The 17,861-nt window shown below is 43.7% G+C and overlaps 1 protein-coding gene across 5 annotated transcripts in view; it reads left to right on the plus strand.

The window, feature by feature from the left end:
- The first annotated feature begins 71 nt into the window (after positions 1–71).
- The window catches only part of ADCK1 (aarF domain containing kinase 1), a 79,033-nt gene continuing 61,243 nt past the window's right edge, over positions 72–17,861 (plus strand). For 2 of the 5 annotated variants that reach the window (XM_042869088.1, XM_042869126.1), the window contains exons 1-2: positions 5,813–5,950; positions 9,836–9,919. In XM_042869088.1, coding sequence (XP_042725022.1) covers positions 5,825–5,950; positions 9,836–9,919 — 210 coding nt within the window. In that variant the 5' untranslated portion in view covers positions 5,813–5,824. Of the gene's footprint in view, positions 92–4,362; positions 4,396–5,809; positions 5,951–9,835; positions 9,920–17,861 lie in introns of those variants that run through there. The other 3 variants (XM_042869116.1, XM_042869096.1, XM_042869106.1) reach the window with 3 other exon arrangements.

The raw sequence follows: 17,861 nt of genomic DNA on the forward strand, positions 1-17,861 counted from the left end.
TGCGTGTGGTTCAAGGTCCAGGTGGTATTTGAAGATCTGCAATGAACAGATCCCATTGGGCAGCCTGTGGCGGCGCTCTGCCACACGCACAGTGAGTTAGTGCTCCCCAGTCCTCTGATGGAATCTCCCGTGTCCCAGTTTGTGCGCGCTGCCTGCTGTCCTGCAGCCCGCGTCCAGCCGCCGGAATTTCTAGGAAGGGAAGGCTGGAGGAGGGGTCAGGTGTTCCCATTGCAATCCTGTGCTAAAGCGCGCCTTGTCTCCGCTGGGACTTGGGTTTGGCGTTTGTGCTTTGGTGGCAGCAGCTCTGTCATCGTCTCTGAGTGACAGAGATGTCGCCTTCTCTCCAGGACAGCGGGCCTCTCAGGAGTTCTTCAGACAAAGCTGAGCATATGAGACTGTGACGTATATCATTTATCAGTAATTGTCACGAGCAAAGCTCACCTGCCATCTCTCCTACCCTTGCCTGTCAGTCATTTAGCAGCAGAGTTGCTGTTGTCTGACAGTTCTGGTCCTGGTCAGAAGCCCTTTGCCTGTTTCTGTCTGGAGTTGAGGAATGACTTATTCTCCCTCCTGCGTTCCTGATTCTTCCTGTGCATCATCTACCACTGTGTGGTAAATACACAGCTTTGGGATCTATTGCAGCCAACCTGTAAGGCAGACACAAACTAAAATAGAACGTGGGCAGTGTGCTGCTGCTTCTTTACTGGTTTCCTCAGTCTCACAGCTGCATGGTTGCCCTCTCCATGCAGACAGTAGGCTGTTTGTGTTTGCAGATCTTTATAGCTGCCTTGGCTATAAGCAGGAGCAGTTCTTTTTTCAATACTTTATTTCACCTGAACCCGCTTCTTTTTGTGGTTTGCTTTTAATGTGCAAATTGGTTGATGTAGAGTTTACGTGTATGTAGGGTTCATAGCACAGTGTAGACCGGACTGTATGGTATGATGAGGCTGTATGGGCTTATTCAAAATCCCATGGCTCTGTAAGCTCATCTCTGTCTGTATTTTAGGCACGTGCTGCTAATTCAGCTGTGGATAACTTCTTGTCCCTGCACTGCATTACCTGTTGCATGTCAAAACTAGAAAATGCTGATGTAAATGGTTTAACTGGACAAAAATGTTTACTGAAATATATTTCTTTGAGAAATTATGAAGTCGATGTAGAAAGTTTGGAAAATTTGAATATTTTCCAAATGGAACTTTCAAGCTTTGGTTTAAAGCAGCGTTTGTTGGGAGCAGGTAAATTCTTAAAACCAGCATGTTTACTTTAAGATCCAATACCACATCATGCAAACTTTTATATCAGGAGTGGAGGTTAAGTACAGAATGTGTTGTCCCTGGAAACAGGAAATCAGAGAGATTCAAATGAGAAATTAGGCAGAAACACTTAACAAAGAGAATGATTAAGCTTTGGAAAACTGTGAAAAGTGTTCGTTTAGGTTTTTATTCCTTGTTACCTTCTAATCAAAGCTGAAAGCATTCTGGGAAGAGATGCTGTCAGTATTAGAAGACTCCTTCGGGCAAACCTGGGGTGCGTGGGTCTGTACATGAAAGACCAGGTGAAGCATCATGTCCCACAGTATACACAGCGTCAGACAAGAAAAGTTACTATTCTCTCCCAGCTCTGTGAGCTGATCATTTCCATGCATCTTCATGTATCCTCTAGTTCTGGGCTTTGTGTGCACCAGACTTATTTATGATTAGAGATGCCAGCTCTGGCTGATAAAATTCTTTGATAAAAAGAAACATTAAGCAAGAAATGGATCTGAGATTCTTAAACCCTTTTTTTCCCAAGTATACGTATCCGTAGGAAAGAAAGATTAATTCATTTCTGTTTTACCATGCTCTTTTTTGCTTAGCATTTCTGGGCAGGAACGCTATCAGACTCACACGTGCATCAATTTCCACAAGTACGCCAAAATAATCTTCTGTGTGGTGAGTAAAGTATTCAGGCACTTCATCCTTGGCTTGGCTGTCAGTGGGGACATTTTTAGTTCCATGTGAATACCACAGCTGGTTTTGAGAGCACTTCCTCCAGTGTGTATTTCTGGTGCATTCCAAGGAGTCTTTTGGGGTAGATTTAGGCTGTTAAATCCTCTCCATCATTTTTTATCTACTTCAGCACTTTCCACATTTGCAAATGCAGAATTAAATGGCTCATGAAATATCTTGTAACAAATGAAGATGACAATACAAAGTAATGTAATAAGCTATTGCTAATGTCAGATACCTGTATGCCTAATAGTCACTGTGCATTGTGGAATAAAAATGATCAAAATAAATGACACTTCTTAACTCAAGGGATAAATTATGCCACAGGTAAGATGCTAAACAGTGAAAAAGAAGAGATTTATCTAGATGGAAAAGTTCAGCAACATCAGCAACCCCTGCTCTTCTTTGGGATTACAGGCAGTATTCAGAAGGAATAATTATAGCTGGGGGAAAAAGCTCAGGTCTATTTAGATTAGCGCTTTTGGAGGAATCTTTAAATTCTTCAAGCTGTGTCTGTATTATCTGGAATGACTTAAAGGGAGACTGGTTTAATTTCTAATATTCGTTATAATTTTTAGAAGATTAAAATTTTGCAGATGGGCAAAAATCATCTCAGATGCTTCTGAGGTGATAGTAACCTTTCTGTTACTATGGTTCTGTAAACATGGTTATGCATTCCACTCACAGCTAATAAATATCCTCTTTGGACAGGGGATGTGGTGGCCTGTTGAAACTTCCCCGCATCTTTAGAAAGCAGAGTCAAAGGAATTTTTTTGCCAGCAGAAATTATAAGAGAGGGGTATGGAGGTGGAGTGCAGTTGTCTAAACTGACATCGGGCAACAGTGTTGAGCAAAGGCTTTGATTCTTGCAGAGAGGGATAAAAAAGTAGTACAAGTGGATTTTGCAGCTCATATAAAGCACTGCTCTCCAAGCAGCACAGATGCTGGTGATACTTTCCATATAGCTTTCTGTATTTTTCATCACAGGAAATTTAAAAAAGAGGTTGATTCTCAGCAATGAAGGCTGGTCCTCTGCTCAGGCAATCTGATTGCTCTTCCCACTCCAGTGCTTGGACAGTGAGGCCCGAGGCTTTGTGTATGGTTCAGCATTTCATAAGATGCACACCTGGGAGGTAAAAAAAAGAAAACACTATTCACTTTTCGTTTTCCACAGCAATTTGGGGTAATCTGAGATTTAATTTATTCACCAGTTGAAAGGGAAGCGGAAATCAAGCCATCATCTTTCTTTTGAACCAAGCTCTTTCTTGAGTACCCTGTGGAGGCTCGCACAAAAGAGCTCTGATCATTCTAACTAGGTGCTTGTTCTAATTATAGAAAGATTGAGCATTGCTTACAAAATTGCCCACTGCACTTCAGCACATGGCATTGTTATACTACAAAAGCTTTTTTTTTTTTTTGGCCCCAGCAGACCCAGCATCAGCCTGTTTAATGGAGAGCTGCAAGGAACAGAATTAATATGAAGAAACCTCACACAGATTTTCCAGGAGAGGCTGGCAAAGTCGGGTGCTGACCTGCTCCCTTTGTTGCGAATGCGGCCGATGCCTGTGTTGTAGCAGTCAGAGCGGGGCTTGGGCTGGGCCGTGTTCTTGAACATCCTGGGTAGAACCAGCAAGCTGTGATCAGGAATCAGAGGTAGTGCTGGGGACACAGCCCCTGTTTTGGATCTCTTTGATACAGTAGGGTGATAGCTTCTAAATGGATACTTCACTGCTATGCCCAGTATCAGCCCCAGCCGTGGAGGTGGTGAATGTGCTAACACAAACATTGTAGTTCTGCTTTCCTAAGTTGTGGATGCTTTGTTTCTTAGGAGAATGTTTGCTGGTAAGACCACGTTGTGCAGGCATTTATGTCCATGGGGATGGGAAAGAAAAAGAAAAAACCTCATAGGAACAGCAAATACCCTCAGTATTGTTGGGATCTTTTAGGGAAGTCTTTAGTCTAGCATTGTCTCACAGCCAGGGTACAGATGGGCAGGTTGCCTTCGTCATGGACGAGAGCTGGGCATCAAGGTATGTCCTTGAGCATCGTGGTCAATTACTCCTTCCTCAATAAACTAGCATCTTTTGCTTTGTAATTGCCGTGTTCCTAAATCCCTCTTTACTCCCGGCTGCCTTTGTGTGCAACTGTATCCACGCAAATACGAACGCAGCGCGGAGGCACATTACTGAATTTCCATCGTCGATTCCAGAATCCCGTTGGAGACAATAAGTCAAAGAATTATCGCGCTCCCGCTCCGCGCGCGTTGGGCCCCTTCCCTCCAACTCCCTTCGGGCGGCCTCGCCCCGGAGCTGGGAACTACCCGTCCCGGCATGCCGCGCGGGGAGCGCCGCGCCATGTGCCAGGCGCGGGGGGAGCGGGCGCCGGGTGCTGCGGAGCCGGCGGGGCGGTAAGTGCGCGCTGCCTGTTGCGGGCGGCCGAGCGGGAGGAGCGGCGGGGCCGTTCTACGCGCCCCTCGGCGGAGCTTCTCCCGCTCGGTCGCCCGCCGGGCCCCCTCAGTGCCAGGCCCGGCAGCTCGGGGTTGGTTGTGGGCCTGTAGGACGCGAGCGGATGTTCTTTTGGAAACAGCGACCCGTGTCGCTGCATGCGTGTTTTGGTTACTAGGCTTCTGAGAGAAAAGGCACGAGCCGGTGACCCTGCTAAAGGGGCACAGTGAGAAGCAGGAAACTTTCTGGAATGAAGGCAGTTAGCGCGGTCCTTCTCCACGGGGTAAAAATCCTGCACTCTGTCAAAGGTTCTCTTGAGAGTTTGCAGAGTGAGGCAGCCATCCGTGCTGCTTGATTCATGGTGTAAGCAGAAAGACCGCTCAGTTGTGTTTTCTGTCTGACTAATAAGAGGAAGGAGAGGAAAATACCGGCGATCCATAGTTTTTCTTTCAGGTTTAAATCCTATAAAGTGACAGAATGAGACAAAAAAATGTAATATTTTTAATGAACAACATGCTTACACTGCCTTGCACACCGTAAGTAAGGAATACAGTGCTGCAGAGTGGTTAGTGTGGTTGACAACTTTGTCTCTGCCCACATCTGCCAGAGGAAGGGGGTTGAGGAAAAAAGTGATGCGCTCGAGGCCCACCCTGGTTGGCTGTTGAGCCAGGCCTGGGCTGTTGGTACCTGCATCTGTCTGTTCTGCCAGTGCATTCCTAACCTGGCATTTGGATGAGCTGATGAGAAAGCAAGTTTCACTCACTTGGTGACTGATCAGGACCCCATCCCCTGTGTTGGATGCAGCTATCTGGAGCCACCAGCAGGGATGCATCACGTCTTCTTTCCAGTGTTCATCAATACTGAGGAGCTTTCACAAGCAGCCTAGCAGTTTCCAATCAGTTTTGGGCTCTCTTAATATTGTTAGAACTTTCTTTAAACTCTGCTTTTTAAATTCTTCTAGTACACCCTTATAATTTCACTATGCTGTCATACCTTCAAAACATTTGCAATAGGGAGGCAGCCTATTCCTGTAATAAAGAACCGACTTCTGATGAGCATATGCTGCCTTTTCTCTGTCCACCTGTTGTTTCTTGTTGTAAAATGATTGGGACCACGAATAAATCTTTTTGTGGTGGATATGCAAAGTCTAGACCACTTCTGGGTTAGTGGTCTGTAGGCACTGTAGAGTTAGAAAAAACAATGAAGTTAGAGCAGAGCAGCTTGCATTTGGCTGCTGTATAGTTGCACAAGCTCTTAGCTAGGGGCAGTGCTAGCAGCACATCATTAGCAAAGGAGCAATTAAAACTTGGATAATCAGATCCCTCCAGGCATTACTGTGTCTTTCTCTGATGTAACTGTTGCTGTTTTGTGTCTCAGCAGGGTTCACCAGTCATGGCAAGAAGGGCCTTGAAACTTGCCTCGCTGGCAGCAGCTGCTTCTGGCATCTATCTGTATGGCAACAAGTTCGTGGATCCCAATGATTTTGGAGTTGTTCGTGTGGGCCGAGCCATTGCCACAGTAAGTTTCATAGTACAGAAAGATTCCTAGAGGGGTTTCAGAGATTTGGAGTTCACAAATACTTGTGATTCTGTACAGACCTTCTCTTTCAGTTGCTAACTAGCTCCCAGGTGTCAACAGGTCAGCTGGAAGCTCCTCAAGTTGTTGACACAGTGCTGTTGACACTGTCTGATGTTTTTTGTTTTTAGTTTAAACGCTGCCAAACCTAAAAACGTTCTTGAGTTTCACATTGCATGCTTTCAGTAGAGTTACAAGTTGTGGCCCTTTGCTGGCCTTGCTTTTAAATCCATTTGAGGGTTCTGCATCCATTGCTGCTAGAAGTGACCTCCCCAAAGTACTGTCAGTGCTCTGGTGGCAGAATGTGTTTATGTCTGTGTCTGTATATTGTTCAAACAAGAATTTTCTGTTTCTTTTGGAATCCTGTTGCTTTAATATATGGGACTGTATATGGTCAGATTTGTCTTGAGAGATTCTTCATTTCTGCTGCATCAGTGATCTCTACCTTTCCACTTTGAGATCTGCTCAGGGATCTGCTCTAATCTGAACAGTGCAGACTGGTCTGATTTCTGGACCACAAAGAGGCTGAATCTACCAGAGTATATGGGAACTGCTGGCTCATGGCCTGAACCTCTGATTGATCACCTGAGGCGAGCAATGAGTCAGCCACAGCTGAAGGCAATTCACCTGTGCTGCAGGAAGGGGTGGAGCCTGGCTGCACCCCTCCTAGACCTGCTTAAGAGCTGGCTGCCAGTGGGGAAGGATTTTTTCTGGAGATTGCCTCTGCTGGTGTTTTGTGGGTGAGCCCAGGATAGGGGTAAGCCTTCTATTTATTCTCTTTTTTTATCATAGTCTACTTTGCCTAGCTCTTATTTATTTTGTGATTATAACATTCTATTATTCTTTGATTATACACAGAGTAATTATTCATGTTCATTTCCTGGCCTTGCTCATTTTGTAAATGAAAACTGAGGTTCTGTAGCAAGCAACTTTGGATACTGGTGGAATCTATGTGGACCTAACCTGTATATCCTTTGATCTAAGTCTGGCCAGGTTTCTTAATCATTGGAGCATATCCAACCAAAAGCAGGCTGTATTTGAAAGGCTGTAATTCATAGAATAATAGAATAGCTTAAGTTGGAAGGGGCTTTAAGAACCATCCAGTTCCAGATTCCTGTTGTGGTCAGTGTCGTCAGCCACTAGGTCAGGCTGCCAAGGGCTCCATCCAGCCTGGCCTTGAATCCCTCCAGGGATGGGGCATTCACACCGGCCTCTGAGTAAGGAATTTTTTCCTCACAGCTAACCTAAATCTCCCTTCTAGTAGTTTTGAGCCATTCCCCCTGGTCTTGTCACTGTCAGATATTATAAAAAGTCCTTCCTTACGTATAGGCTTTCCTTGAGTACTGTAAAGCTTCTGTGAGATCTTCCTGGAGCCTTCTCCAAGCTGAACAAGCTCAGCTCTTAATCTTTTCTCATCAAAAAGGTGCTGCAGCCTTCTGTGTATTTTTATGGCTTCCTGTGGACCTACTGAAACAACTCTGCATCATTCTTGAGGTGGAGGCCCCAGACTTGGACACAGAGCTCCAGATGGGATCTCACAAGGGCAAAGTAGATGGGGATAGCAACCTCCCTGATAATTAAGAAGTGAGTTTTGCAGCAGCAGATGCAAAAATCTAAGATAAGGTATGGTGAAACAACAACAACAAAAAAATTCTAGGAGAAAGGATATGTGGTTAGGAAAGCTGGGTTAGAACTATAAAACTTCAGACAAATTTCATTTGAGATGGATTAGAAAGATTTGAATCTGCTTGTACTTAATGCATAGTGGTTCTGTAGTCCTTTGCTGATCTTCATCAGAAAGTTGATGAAGTTCCCAGTTGCTGAGAGATCTGGCTTTTGTTTATATGTGGAAACATATACTTACAACTGAGGGAACATTGTACCATGATTTGGGGAGATCTGAGGATGGTTTTAGGAGTGGTGGGAAGAGCATAAGGAATTGAGGGTCAGTAGAATCAAAAGGAAGGCCAAGCCTTTGGGACATTGAACGCTGCACTGGATACATCAGTTAAAGAAAGTAATCTGGCATTGGAGAAGGGAGGAACCAGTTGATCTTGTAGGTCTTTTTATGTCTCTGAGATTCAGTCTCACTCTGTAATGTGAACTATTCTTGGTTGAGAATGAATTTGGTAGCCTGGACAGCATCATGTTTCAGAGTTTTCTGTGTTCTGATGAAGTCAGAAGCCTGGCGGAGCGTTGCGCATTTGCCATATTTCTTTGAGGGTAGCCCAAGTTGTTTTGAGTATGTGAAATGAGCACTGTGCTGTAGCTGGAATATTTCTCACATAGTAACAGGGATTTGGCAATGTCAGTGTTGCCTATCAGGATCATCGTAATACTAATTTAGTGTTTAAGATTATGATGTAATTAGCAAATAGTTAATTAATTCCCTTGTCCTCAGTAATACAGGCCAATCTGTTAGCTGCTTCTCTTCAAGTTGGAGGTGATAATTACCCTCACAGACTAGAGATAAAATACAAACCAACTCAAGCATTCATGCAAGACTGATTTGAACATCCTTTCACTTCACAGTTGTTGCTTGAGGTTGGAAAGATACTTTGAAAAATTTTTCTTTTGAGTGTGTGTCTGTGTAGCTGTGCACCTTCTGAATTCATCAGGGGCAAGAGAGCCTGAAAAACCAGAAAAAAAAACTTGGTTTGCTCAGTTTCTAGTCTGGAAAACAGGAAACTTAAACTCCACAAGGAAAAAATACATCTATTTATATCTCATTCCTAGCTGGATTTCCTCATGGATGCATCTCTGAGCCTTTGACTGTTGCTTTGTTGACTTCAGTCACTTTGTTTTGAAACAGATAGAATCTCCCTTTCTGCCTGACTCTTCTGATCCTCTGATTGTGCTTCAGGTGTTTCATCTGTGCCTTTCCTAAGCACATGTGCAGTGTAAAAAGGCCAGGAATCCCATTCCACAGTGAGATGCTACCCCTTTGCTAGGGAGGTTTTAGGAAAGCTTTAGATCTGTTTCATGCGAATGGTTCTTTACGGCAAGGATCTTAAAGTTTAAGTGATGTTCCTTTCTCTCCCTCCAAGTAAATTTTGAGGGCATGAGCTGTGTTTTTATGTTCCATTTGCTGGCCTGACTGTGGAAAGAGAGGAACTTCAGTTAAAGGTTAAAACTGTGAAATACCCAATATTCATTTTCAGAAATTAAGGCATTTAGAAATCTCATTTTATTGTCTGTGGCTATGTCTAGCTAATAAGCTTTAGCTGGTTCTCCATATTGTACTTTTGTAATTGGGTATCTGACCCTTTTGCCCTCTAGTCCTTCATGAAGTTGAGTATCCCTGCCAGTACTACTGCCTGTGGTTATCAGTGAGCCTGTGTAGCCACTCTGTTTCCCTGCTGAGCCTTCTTTCTAGACCGAGCTCCCTATGTACCGGTGTGCAGTTAGACAAGCTGGAGGTGTGAAGATCAGGAATAGGATAATGGGTGGGGCACAAACAAGGCTTCTGTAGCATTACTAGCTGCTGACCTTATTGTGGAAACCCCAGATGGCTGGCTAAAATCTGAGCTCACGGTGCAAGGTGCAGTACAGAGATTATGAAAGTGCTTAGAGCTTCCCAAAAGGAAGATAGCCAATGTTTGGCATTTCCATACTATTTTTAATAGCTGCATGCCACTGAGATCCCTGCACTGCTTTCTCTAAATGTTTAATGCTTTTTTTTGTTTCTACAGTTTATTACTGTGAACTCTACTGTAGAGCTTAAACTTTGTAGCCTGAACTACATACATCCTCCTAAACAGATGGTTTGTTGTTTTTCAGTCCAAGATAACTGCAGAGCTTGATCAACTTTTCTGTTTTTGTTTGCAGACGGCAGTTATCACCTATGACTACCTCACCTCCCTTCGCAATGTCCCATATGGATCAGAGGAATATGACTTCCTCAAATCACAGGTAGGTTATACTACTGGTTGTGTTCCTCGGAAGCTCTTTGAGGCACAGATGTGTTGCCAAAGCCATTACCATAAAACAAGCTATCAAGCTGTCAGCTTAATGATTCAACATAACTTCTACCAAACTGTTGATAACTGCAGAGGCAAACTGTGGAGCATTCTGGATAAGAATTGGGCAATACCTGCATTGCTGAATGGAGAAGTTCCTTTGTCAAGAGGAGGCACATGCAACCACTGCTTGCTTATGCCTGTTGGAGATTCAGGTTCTTATTGTATGGGGTAAGATGTGTTTGGGCCCTGTTACCAGATCCCTGCTGTCTGGAGTGGTTGTGTGGAGGTCAGGAGCAGAGAATGGTCTGGCAGTGGTTTCTTATACTGTTTATCCAAGCATATAATGCTTGAAGGCTGAGACTTTTAAGTAAAAGCAGAGTTTTGGACAGGAAATAATAAGGATGAATTAGGCCATTCAGTCTTTCAAGAAATCAGAGGTAATTGGGCAATGATATATTTCACTAAGACTCTATTTTGTTGTGTTTTGATATAGCTAACTAATGTGAATAGAAAATGCACTTCTAGTGAGAAATATAAGAATCCCTGTTGCTCCTCTGAGATCTGTGCTGCACCTTTCACTCTATCCTGCAGCTATACAGTATCTTGATCTGTGACTGCTGCTAAGTTTTACTTCTGTTTGTACACTGTAGCCACTGTCTCTCTTCTATTCAAGCTGAGGGCTGAGTTGGAGTGAGAAATATGGTCTATGCCAAATTAGACAAGTCTGTGCAATACTTTTAAAATAAGATATTTAACTTTTTTCTTCTTAGTATGTACAAAATGTAGGTAACTGATGTGGTTGAAATGCATGGGGTAGTGCTCTCTAGGGACTCTCAGACCAGAGGAGCTCTAAAGCTGGACACAGCAGTAGGCCTTGTGGTTGAGCATTGGGCTCCATTTCCTGCATCATACCATGGTGTGTGTCAGCCATACTGGTTCAAACCTCATCCAAAATTAGAAATCAATGGCATTTGGACTTAAGCATGCTTTGGGTTCTTCTGGCAGAAAACTGACACCAACAGCATGGTCTTAAAGAGTATTTAGGATAGTTTACAGAGCAGTTTCTCTAGCCTTGTTCTCATCCTCTCCTATGTAAAGATGTTAAGCAGTTCTGTTACAGTGCTTCATCCTAAGTGAGTGGCACTGATACCCTGACATAAACTAGGGATGGGCTTGTTGGACTCCTGAGCTTTGCTTTCCACCTGCCCATGTTTCTGCTGTTTGCCTTTGAAGCCTGGTTTGCAGAAGGACTGCTTGTAGCTTTCTTGGGCAACAACCAAGTTATGGAGTCATCAGTACTGTGGACAACTCGTTATTTGGCAGCTTTTTGTAGCAGCCCTTGCAAATTCCTGACCTTTTGCTGTATGTGTCCATGACTTCATTAACCTCTGTCATGCAGGCTTCAGTGGTTTGTCAATTCATACCTTTGCAGCCGGTCCAGGCCCTGTTTGCTGGTGCTGCTCAGAGCTGTGCTCTCCTTGTGAGGCAGCCAAGACTAGCCGAGTCAGCATCTGTCTGTGGCAGAGTGGCGTGGCCAGCGCTAGCCTTTGGCTGTGTGAAGAGGAATGATTGGGGAGATGGAGAGGAGAGAGTAAATGCAGACATAGTGTGAATTGGCAAAATTCTTTGACCTGTGAAGGTCTGTCCTCCTGTTGGCAAATGTTTTAAAAAAAAAAAAAAAAGTTTGTTGGTCTAGAACCAGCTCTGAAGAGGGTGATACTTAAGAAGTTGATTCTAAAGGTTAGGCACTGGATGAGACTAAGAGAATATGAATCCTCCTCCCAAGTGTTCTGTGTGAAGGATAGTTATCCAGATGCTTTGTACTTGTACTTGCCTCTGTTCTTGATAGATCTTTGGTGCTCTTGGCCATGAATTGCATTCTTCTGCCTTTCTGTCCTTCCAGTGAAGCCAGGTGAACTTCCTCTCCATATACTGAGTTTGGACTTTCCTTTTAAACATGTGTATGAGTTGGTTACTGATTTCCAGCTTCTATTTTTTTTTTCTGTGCTGTGCTTAGAGCAGAGTTTCTATGAGGTTTGGGTTTAGTGACACTAGGGCTGTGTATAGTACCAGCAGGTCCAGGTGCAGCTACTGTGCCTCTCCTTCTGGAGATAGGATGCATGCAGCTGCATTCATGTCTGAGATGGGGATATATCTTGTGAATCAAAAAGGGCTACTTTTGGTGTAGCTTGTCCTGGTACTCAGTATACTGGTGGGTGCTGCTTGAATGCAAATAGTACTTAACTCTCTTCAGATCCTCTGTCAACCATTAAACTGGGGCCTCTAAATTACCCACAGGGTAATTTAGATGGGAGATGAGAAGCTTTGGTGGCAGCACCACCAGTGCCTAAGCCTGTTGGGGTGAAACGGGCATAGTCATTAGGAAGCAATTAAATGCAAATCAGATTAAGAAGGAAGTGGGTTCCTCAAGGGCTTTTAGCCAGGTTCCTGCTTAGCTCCAAGGAAACCTCTTCAATCTTACTCTATTTTTCTGTCCCTCATGGGCCACTTTGATGCTAATGTTCTCAGCTAGTCAGTTCTAAGCATCTTTTTATGGTCAGTAGATTGGTGAAGTATTTGCTACTTTCTACAGGGCAAGAAGCAGTAGCTGGAATTTCATTGTGTGTCCCTGGGGTTGGTTTTATCATTTGTACATCTGTGTGTTTCCTAGCAGCCACAAGATGTGAGGAGCCGCCTTTCTGAAGGCACTCATAGACCTTCTTCAACAGTAGTGAAAAGAAGCCTTAACTTTTTCATTGCTGCTGCTTTCTGTAGCAGGGATGAATCTACTCGAAGTCAGACCATAGCAATGTCCATAACATTGCTTCCTTCACCTCATCGCTGATGTCTGGACATACTGAGATAAAGTTCTTTTCTGGCATGTTCTTCTTCTGCTTGTGAGGATATTGCTAGGATACTGATATCAGGGCCAGTGGTAGCCAGAGTTAGACTCAAGATGTGGGATGTCTGTAGGTCTAGTGTCAGAAAGATTTTGGGAAGGTACAAGCTTTCTTCAGTACTTGCCTTTTTTTATTAAATGGTTCCAACCATTTTTGCACGTATGAGCTTGGACATTTCTTTCTGTTCCTGCCTCTGGTTGTACGGAGAATCAGAGGAATCATGAGGGTATGGTGCCCTTTCCCAGATGGATTGTTTCTTATGTATTCCTTTCTCAATAAACGATTCTATTATGTGAAGGGCTACATTTCTTTGATATCCCCCTGCCTCCTTGAACAGTTGTTTCCCCAGTCCTGAGTCAGCCTACCCTTTGACATTTCCATTGTTCCTCTCATCATAGCACCTGGATGCCTCGTTTGACACTTCCTATATTGCTAGCGTCAATTTCTGTTGATCCTGCTGTCAGGAGGTATCTCATGACACGTTTGTTTAAGAACTGGTGTCAGTGGACTTCAAAGTTATCATCATCAGAGTAAAAGAATTGCAGTGGGTTGTTCAGCTTGCAAATTTCTACACTAGTGATCATAGCTAAAAATCTTGAGCAGGGCATTTATTTTGTCATTTTACTATGTAAGGCAGAAGTTACTGCTGCAATTGTGGATACAGATATATATATATATATAATTTTTTTTTAACAGAGAGGAGGTAGCAAGGAGAGAGAGGATCTTTGGTCAAGGTGTCTCTGGAGACAGTAAGAATCCATTCTTGAATTAACTTTGGCAATAGAGTTGCTTTGTCAGGGAAAAGCCATTTGGGGAGGTTAATTAACTTCCTCCTTTAGAGAACAAAATGTGGATGTTCTCATTCAGGCTCTTGGTTATTGGGCTTTCAGTATCTGGACAAATATTTTGAAGGTGTAACCTTATGACCTTGTGCCATCATTTAAACAGAATAGTATTTCTTGTTCCTTCAGTTATTATGGTCGTATGTCATGTTTGTTTCTCATGGTGAGGTGAGTATTTTGGGGGGGGGGGGGGGGAAGTCTTAGAGTGATGTTGCCTGACTGAGGGACCCTACCACCCAGGTAAGAAAACAAATGAATGTACCTGTGTATGTTTGGCTATTTTTTTAATATCATACAATTCCTGATAGCTCAGATAGCCTGTATCTGTGGCCTTCCACCATGATCTAGTAATACTGTGTGTCTTTATAGGAAGAAATATACTAAAATAGTTTCTTCACATTGTATCTAGACTGTGCCTGCAGAGAGATGCCTGGGAGGTCTCCACGGCAATCCTGCAAACTGACGGCTCTGTGTGGGGACCAGGGCTTGTTCTCCACCACAGTTGGTGCATGCACTGGTGGTTCTCTTTGCCTTCAAACTGAGTTGGAAAGGCTGAGAACAATGAAATTCCATAAGAGACATGGAGTAGCTGTTAGGTAGTAGTGACTTTCTGTCACTGAGCTAAATGGGAAACCAGTAAGGGGGATAAAGAACTCCACAGCTTGTCTGCGGTACCTGAGCTGATAATGTTAGGCTGCCCCGTGCTTGTTCTCCCAAGGATTTATCTTCATCTAAATGGAATGATGGACAGTAATGCAGCCTAAAAAAAAAGCTACTAGCAGAACCAGCTGTTGCCTTGATGACTCTCCACTTCCAAGTGTCCTGTCTAGCAAACTTTTTGCCAACATGTAAAGCATGAAAGCTTTGCACCAGAAACACATAACACATAGCACAAGCTGTAAAATAGATCTTAAAATTTTAAGACACTTCCTTTTCCTTCTCCTGTTTTCTAGAGTACAGTCAGCTGAATGTTACGGTCACAGCATCTCTAGGTTTTAATTTTGTAGTGCAGAAGGTCCATTTTAGGATGAGTGCCTACAAAGCAGGAAGTCCTTCAATTCTCTGCACAGGTTTATTTAGAGAAATAGGCCATCTCACTGTGGTGTTTCTGGAGGAGAAGGAAGGAGAGAAGTGAGGGGAAATGATACCTAAATCATTGCACTTTTCTTGCTGGCTCAGCACTCTCATCCCTGAAATGCCTCACAAGGAGCATGAGTGTTGAGTATCAGGTATGCAGCTGATCTGCAAGGATTGCCTAAGTAGTCATGTGTCTTTCAGGCACCTCCCCAACTGGAGTGAAACTGTGGAGCTTGGGAACGTTCTGCCTTCTCTCCTCCAGGTGGGGCTATCCCTTTGTATTTGAATCCGTGAGGACCTCATTACTTTGCTTTTTTATAGTTGCTGGGGTGCACATAATAGCCAGAGGAACATCTGAAGAACATTTCAGCTGGTGTGGAGAGGAACCTATTGGAAACTCTTGAAGGATGTGGGTTGCAAAGAGCTTGCATCATGAGGAGCACCATGAGAGGAGCAACTGGAACATGAAGAAATAGTTTTATTTAGTTTTAGACTACATCTTGAGTCTTGGTGTGAAATAGACAGTCAGTGGTGCAAAGTCGGAGACTTGGAAAGAGATGGCTTTGGCTTTGAAGAGCTCAGGGTTTAGACTGACTTGTTTGCCTGGATTTTCACCCTGGATTTGAATGGTGCAAATAGATATGCATGCAGGGTTTCTTAGAGAACTGAAGAGGGAAGGAAGCAAAAAGGAAGTGAGATTTCTTATTGTTGCTACTGTATGTAACTTAAGACTGTTCTGAGTTTGGATCAGTACCTATGTAGGGATGTTTTCTTAGTGAAGATTTGGTAGTTTTCAACTACTAATCAGTTTATATAACTTAATAGAATCATAATACAGCCGAGGATAGAAGGGGTCTTGGAACACCACCAGGTCCAGCCCTTCATGGGAATTGACAGAAGCTGAAACAACTTGGTTGTTGTAGGTTACCTGTGAAATCAGAAGGGATAACAAGTAACCAGTGCTCCAGTGCTTTACCTATTTAAAAAAAAAAAAAGAATACAATTGGCTTGAGAGTTATATGAGTAGATGAGACTGGTAAAATAGGTATCTAATCAGTCATGTGAGGATAGAGTATGGTGATATAAAAACAGAGGTAGAAAGACTGTTGTTGCATGCAGAAGATATCAGGACAGGTTGGAATTTCAGAGCAGGGATGAAAACTGTAGATTTGATATGCTAAATTAGTGACCTTACAGCACTATCCCCAAAGTGTATCTGATAAAAGAATGTGCTGAAGGGTAGCACACAATTATCTTACCTGTCAAGCCAGTGGCTTTAGTCTCTTAAGTGAGTGCTGTTTGATGTCTTGCAAACAATTCCCTGAAGCTTTTAGCAATGTTGAAGGCATCTTAGTGGGTTTCAGGCTAATCCTTTTGCATGTGTGAGGGCTACCCAGTTTGCACTCTTGAGGTTACAGTGCCTCTGTTGGGAACTCTTTTGTGTTCCTCCATCCAGTGTCTCAGGGCCAGGCAGGAGTCTGTGAGGCTGGGGAAGACTTGTGGACTAGAAAAAAGGGAGCAGTGTGTCTCTGAGTTGGAACAGCTGCTGATGTAGTCTAGAAACAAAACAAAATGTGGAGTTCAGTACTGTGTTTGAAAGCAACCCCTTCATTTATTGACTGGGGTGTTCAGATGCCCTGCCTAGAAAAATCTGCTGATGTGAGTACATGTCTGCATTTTAGTGCATCTGGACGAGCGTATCTATCCGCCTGTAGGTATGTGCCTACGTCCAGGGTTTATTCGTGTTGAAAAAGCCACTTCCAAGGCAGAATCCAAGATGTCTCTGGTGGAGTGAATCTTGACATCTGGCCTAGTTAAGCCTACTTTTGGTCTCATGGAATTGGTTTGAGGCTTCTCCCCCCTCCCCGCTTTTTTCTTGAGAGAGTCCAGTTTCAGCGACTGCAAATTCTGCTGATGGTGCACCATTCAGAATAGCTTGCTGCTCCTTCCTCTGCAGCAGCATCATTTTGGCAAGTCTGACACCAGTAACAACTTGTTTTTGTCAGTGTACTGAGCTGATGTGACTTGCAAGGGGCCCACAGGGAGCAGATAAACATAGTGACAGGGGTCGTCTTTATACAGCCTCAACTCTGTTCCTACCTCCACTTTAACAATGAATTTGCGTGTGAGCCTATACGTAAACACACATGCACAGTGCTTTATGAAATACCTCCTGCTAAGCCTGGATTTGTTTACTGGCTTGCCAGCTTTGCTGAATTTAGAGGAAAATTCACTGGAAAGATTAGTAGCGAATTGGTTTTAAAAAACAAAACAAAACAACAACCCACACAACAACGAAAAGGCAACAACAAACCAGATCCTAAAATGTCTTTACTGCCCCTACAGTTTATGTGAAAATGTGTTGGTTTTGGGTAGCCTGTGAACTCTGTGCATCCATTTTGTTATCATAGGGCTGCTCTGAACACAGGTGTTTTGTTTTGTTTTTTTTTTGTTTTTTTTTTTAGCTTTGCTAAAGGGCAGCAGGCTTTGCACTCCCACTTGTTTATTGTAGAATTGTTGCGTGAAGAAGGGAAGGTGCAGTTTCTTCCCTGGAGCTCTTTCCATTGTATTCACAGTTAGGCAGCACAGCTGGGCATTTCCAGAACCCAGCAGGAGGTTTTTCATCTCTGAAATGCCCTGGTAGTGCCTGTTCTGTATCTCTTCCTCTTCCTTACTTTTATTTCTTGAAGTAAGCTGAAGTTTTGCTGCTGTAGTCTGAATGTTCACTGCCAGTGATGGTCTCTATGTGGTAAAGAGTTAGCAACAGCAGGGCTGTTAGCAGGGACCTTGCTTTCCTTGCTTTGTGCTGGTGCTTGTGCTGAGCTGCTTGCTTGAAGATGACATGTCTACAGCCTGAAGACTGTGAAAGGGTCCCAAGTGCTATACCTGCTCCTGACTGGCAGGTTGTAGATTCACTGTAGCTTCCCTTCATCTCTATTGGCCCCAGAGGCCACAGATTAGGGGCAGGTTAGTACCTGGCCTGGATTCACTTCCTGTTTTCTTGCTTCACTTCCAGCCTGCTGCAGCTCTGCTCTTACCTCCCACTGCTAATGCTTCAGCACTGGCTGCCACC

Source organism: Lagopus leucura, unplaced genomic scaffold, assembly GCF_019238085.1.
Source record: "Lagopus leucura isolate 7727_CA_CO unplaced genomic scaffold, USGS_WTPT01 Super-Scaffold_1, whole genome shotgun sequence".
Lineage (NCBI taxonomy): Eukaryota > Metazoa > Chordata > Aves > Galliformes > Phasianidae > Lagopus > Lagopus leucura.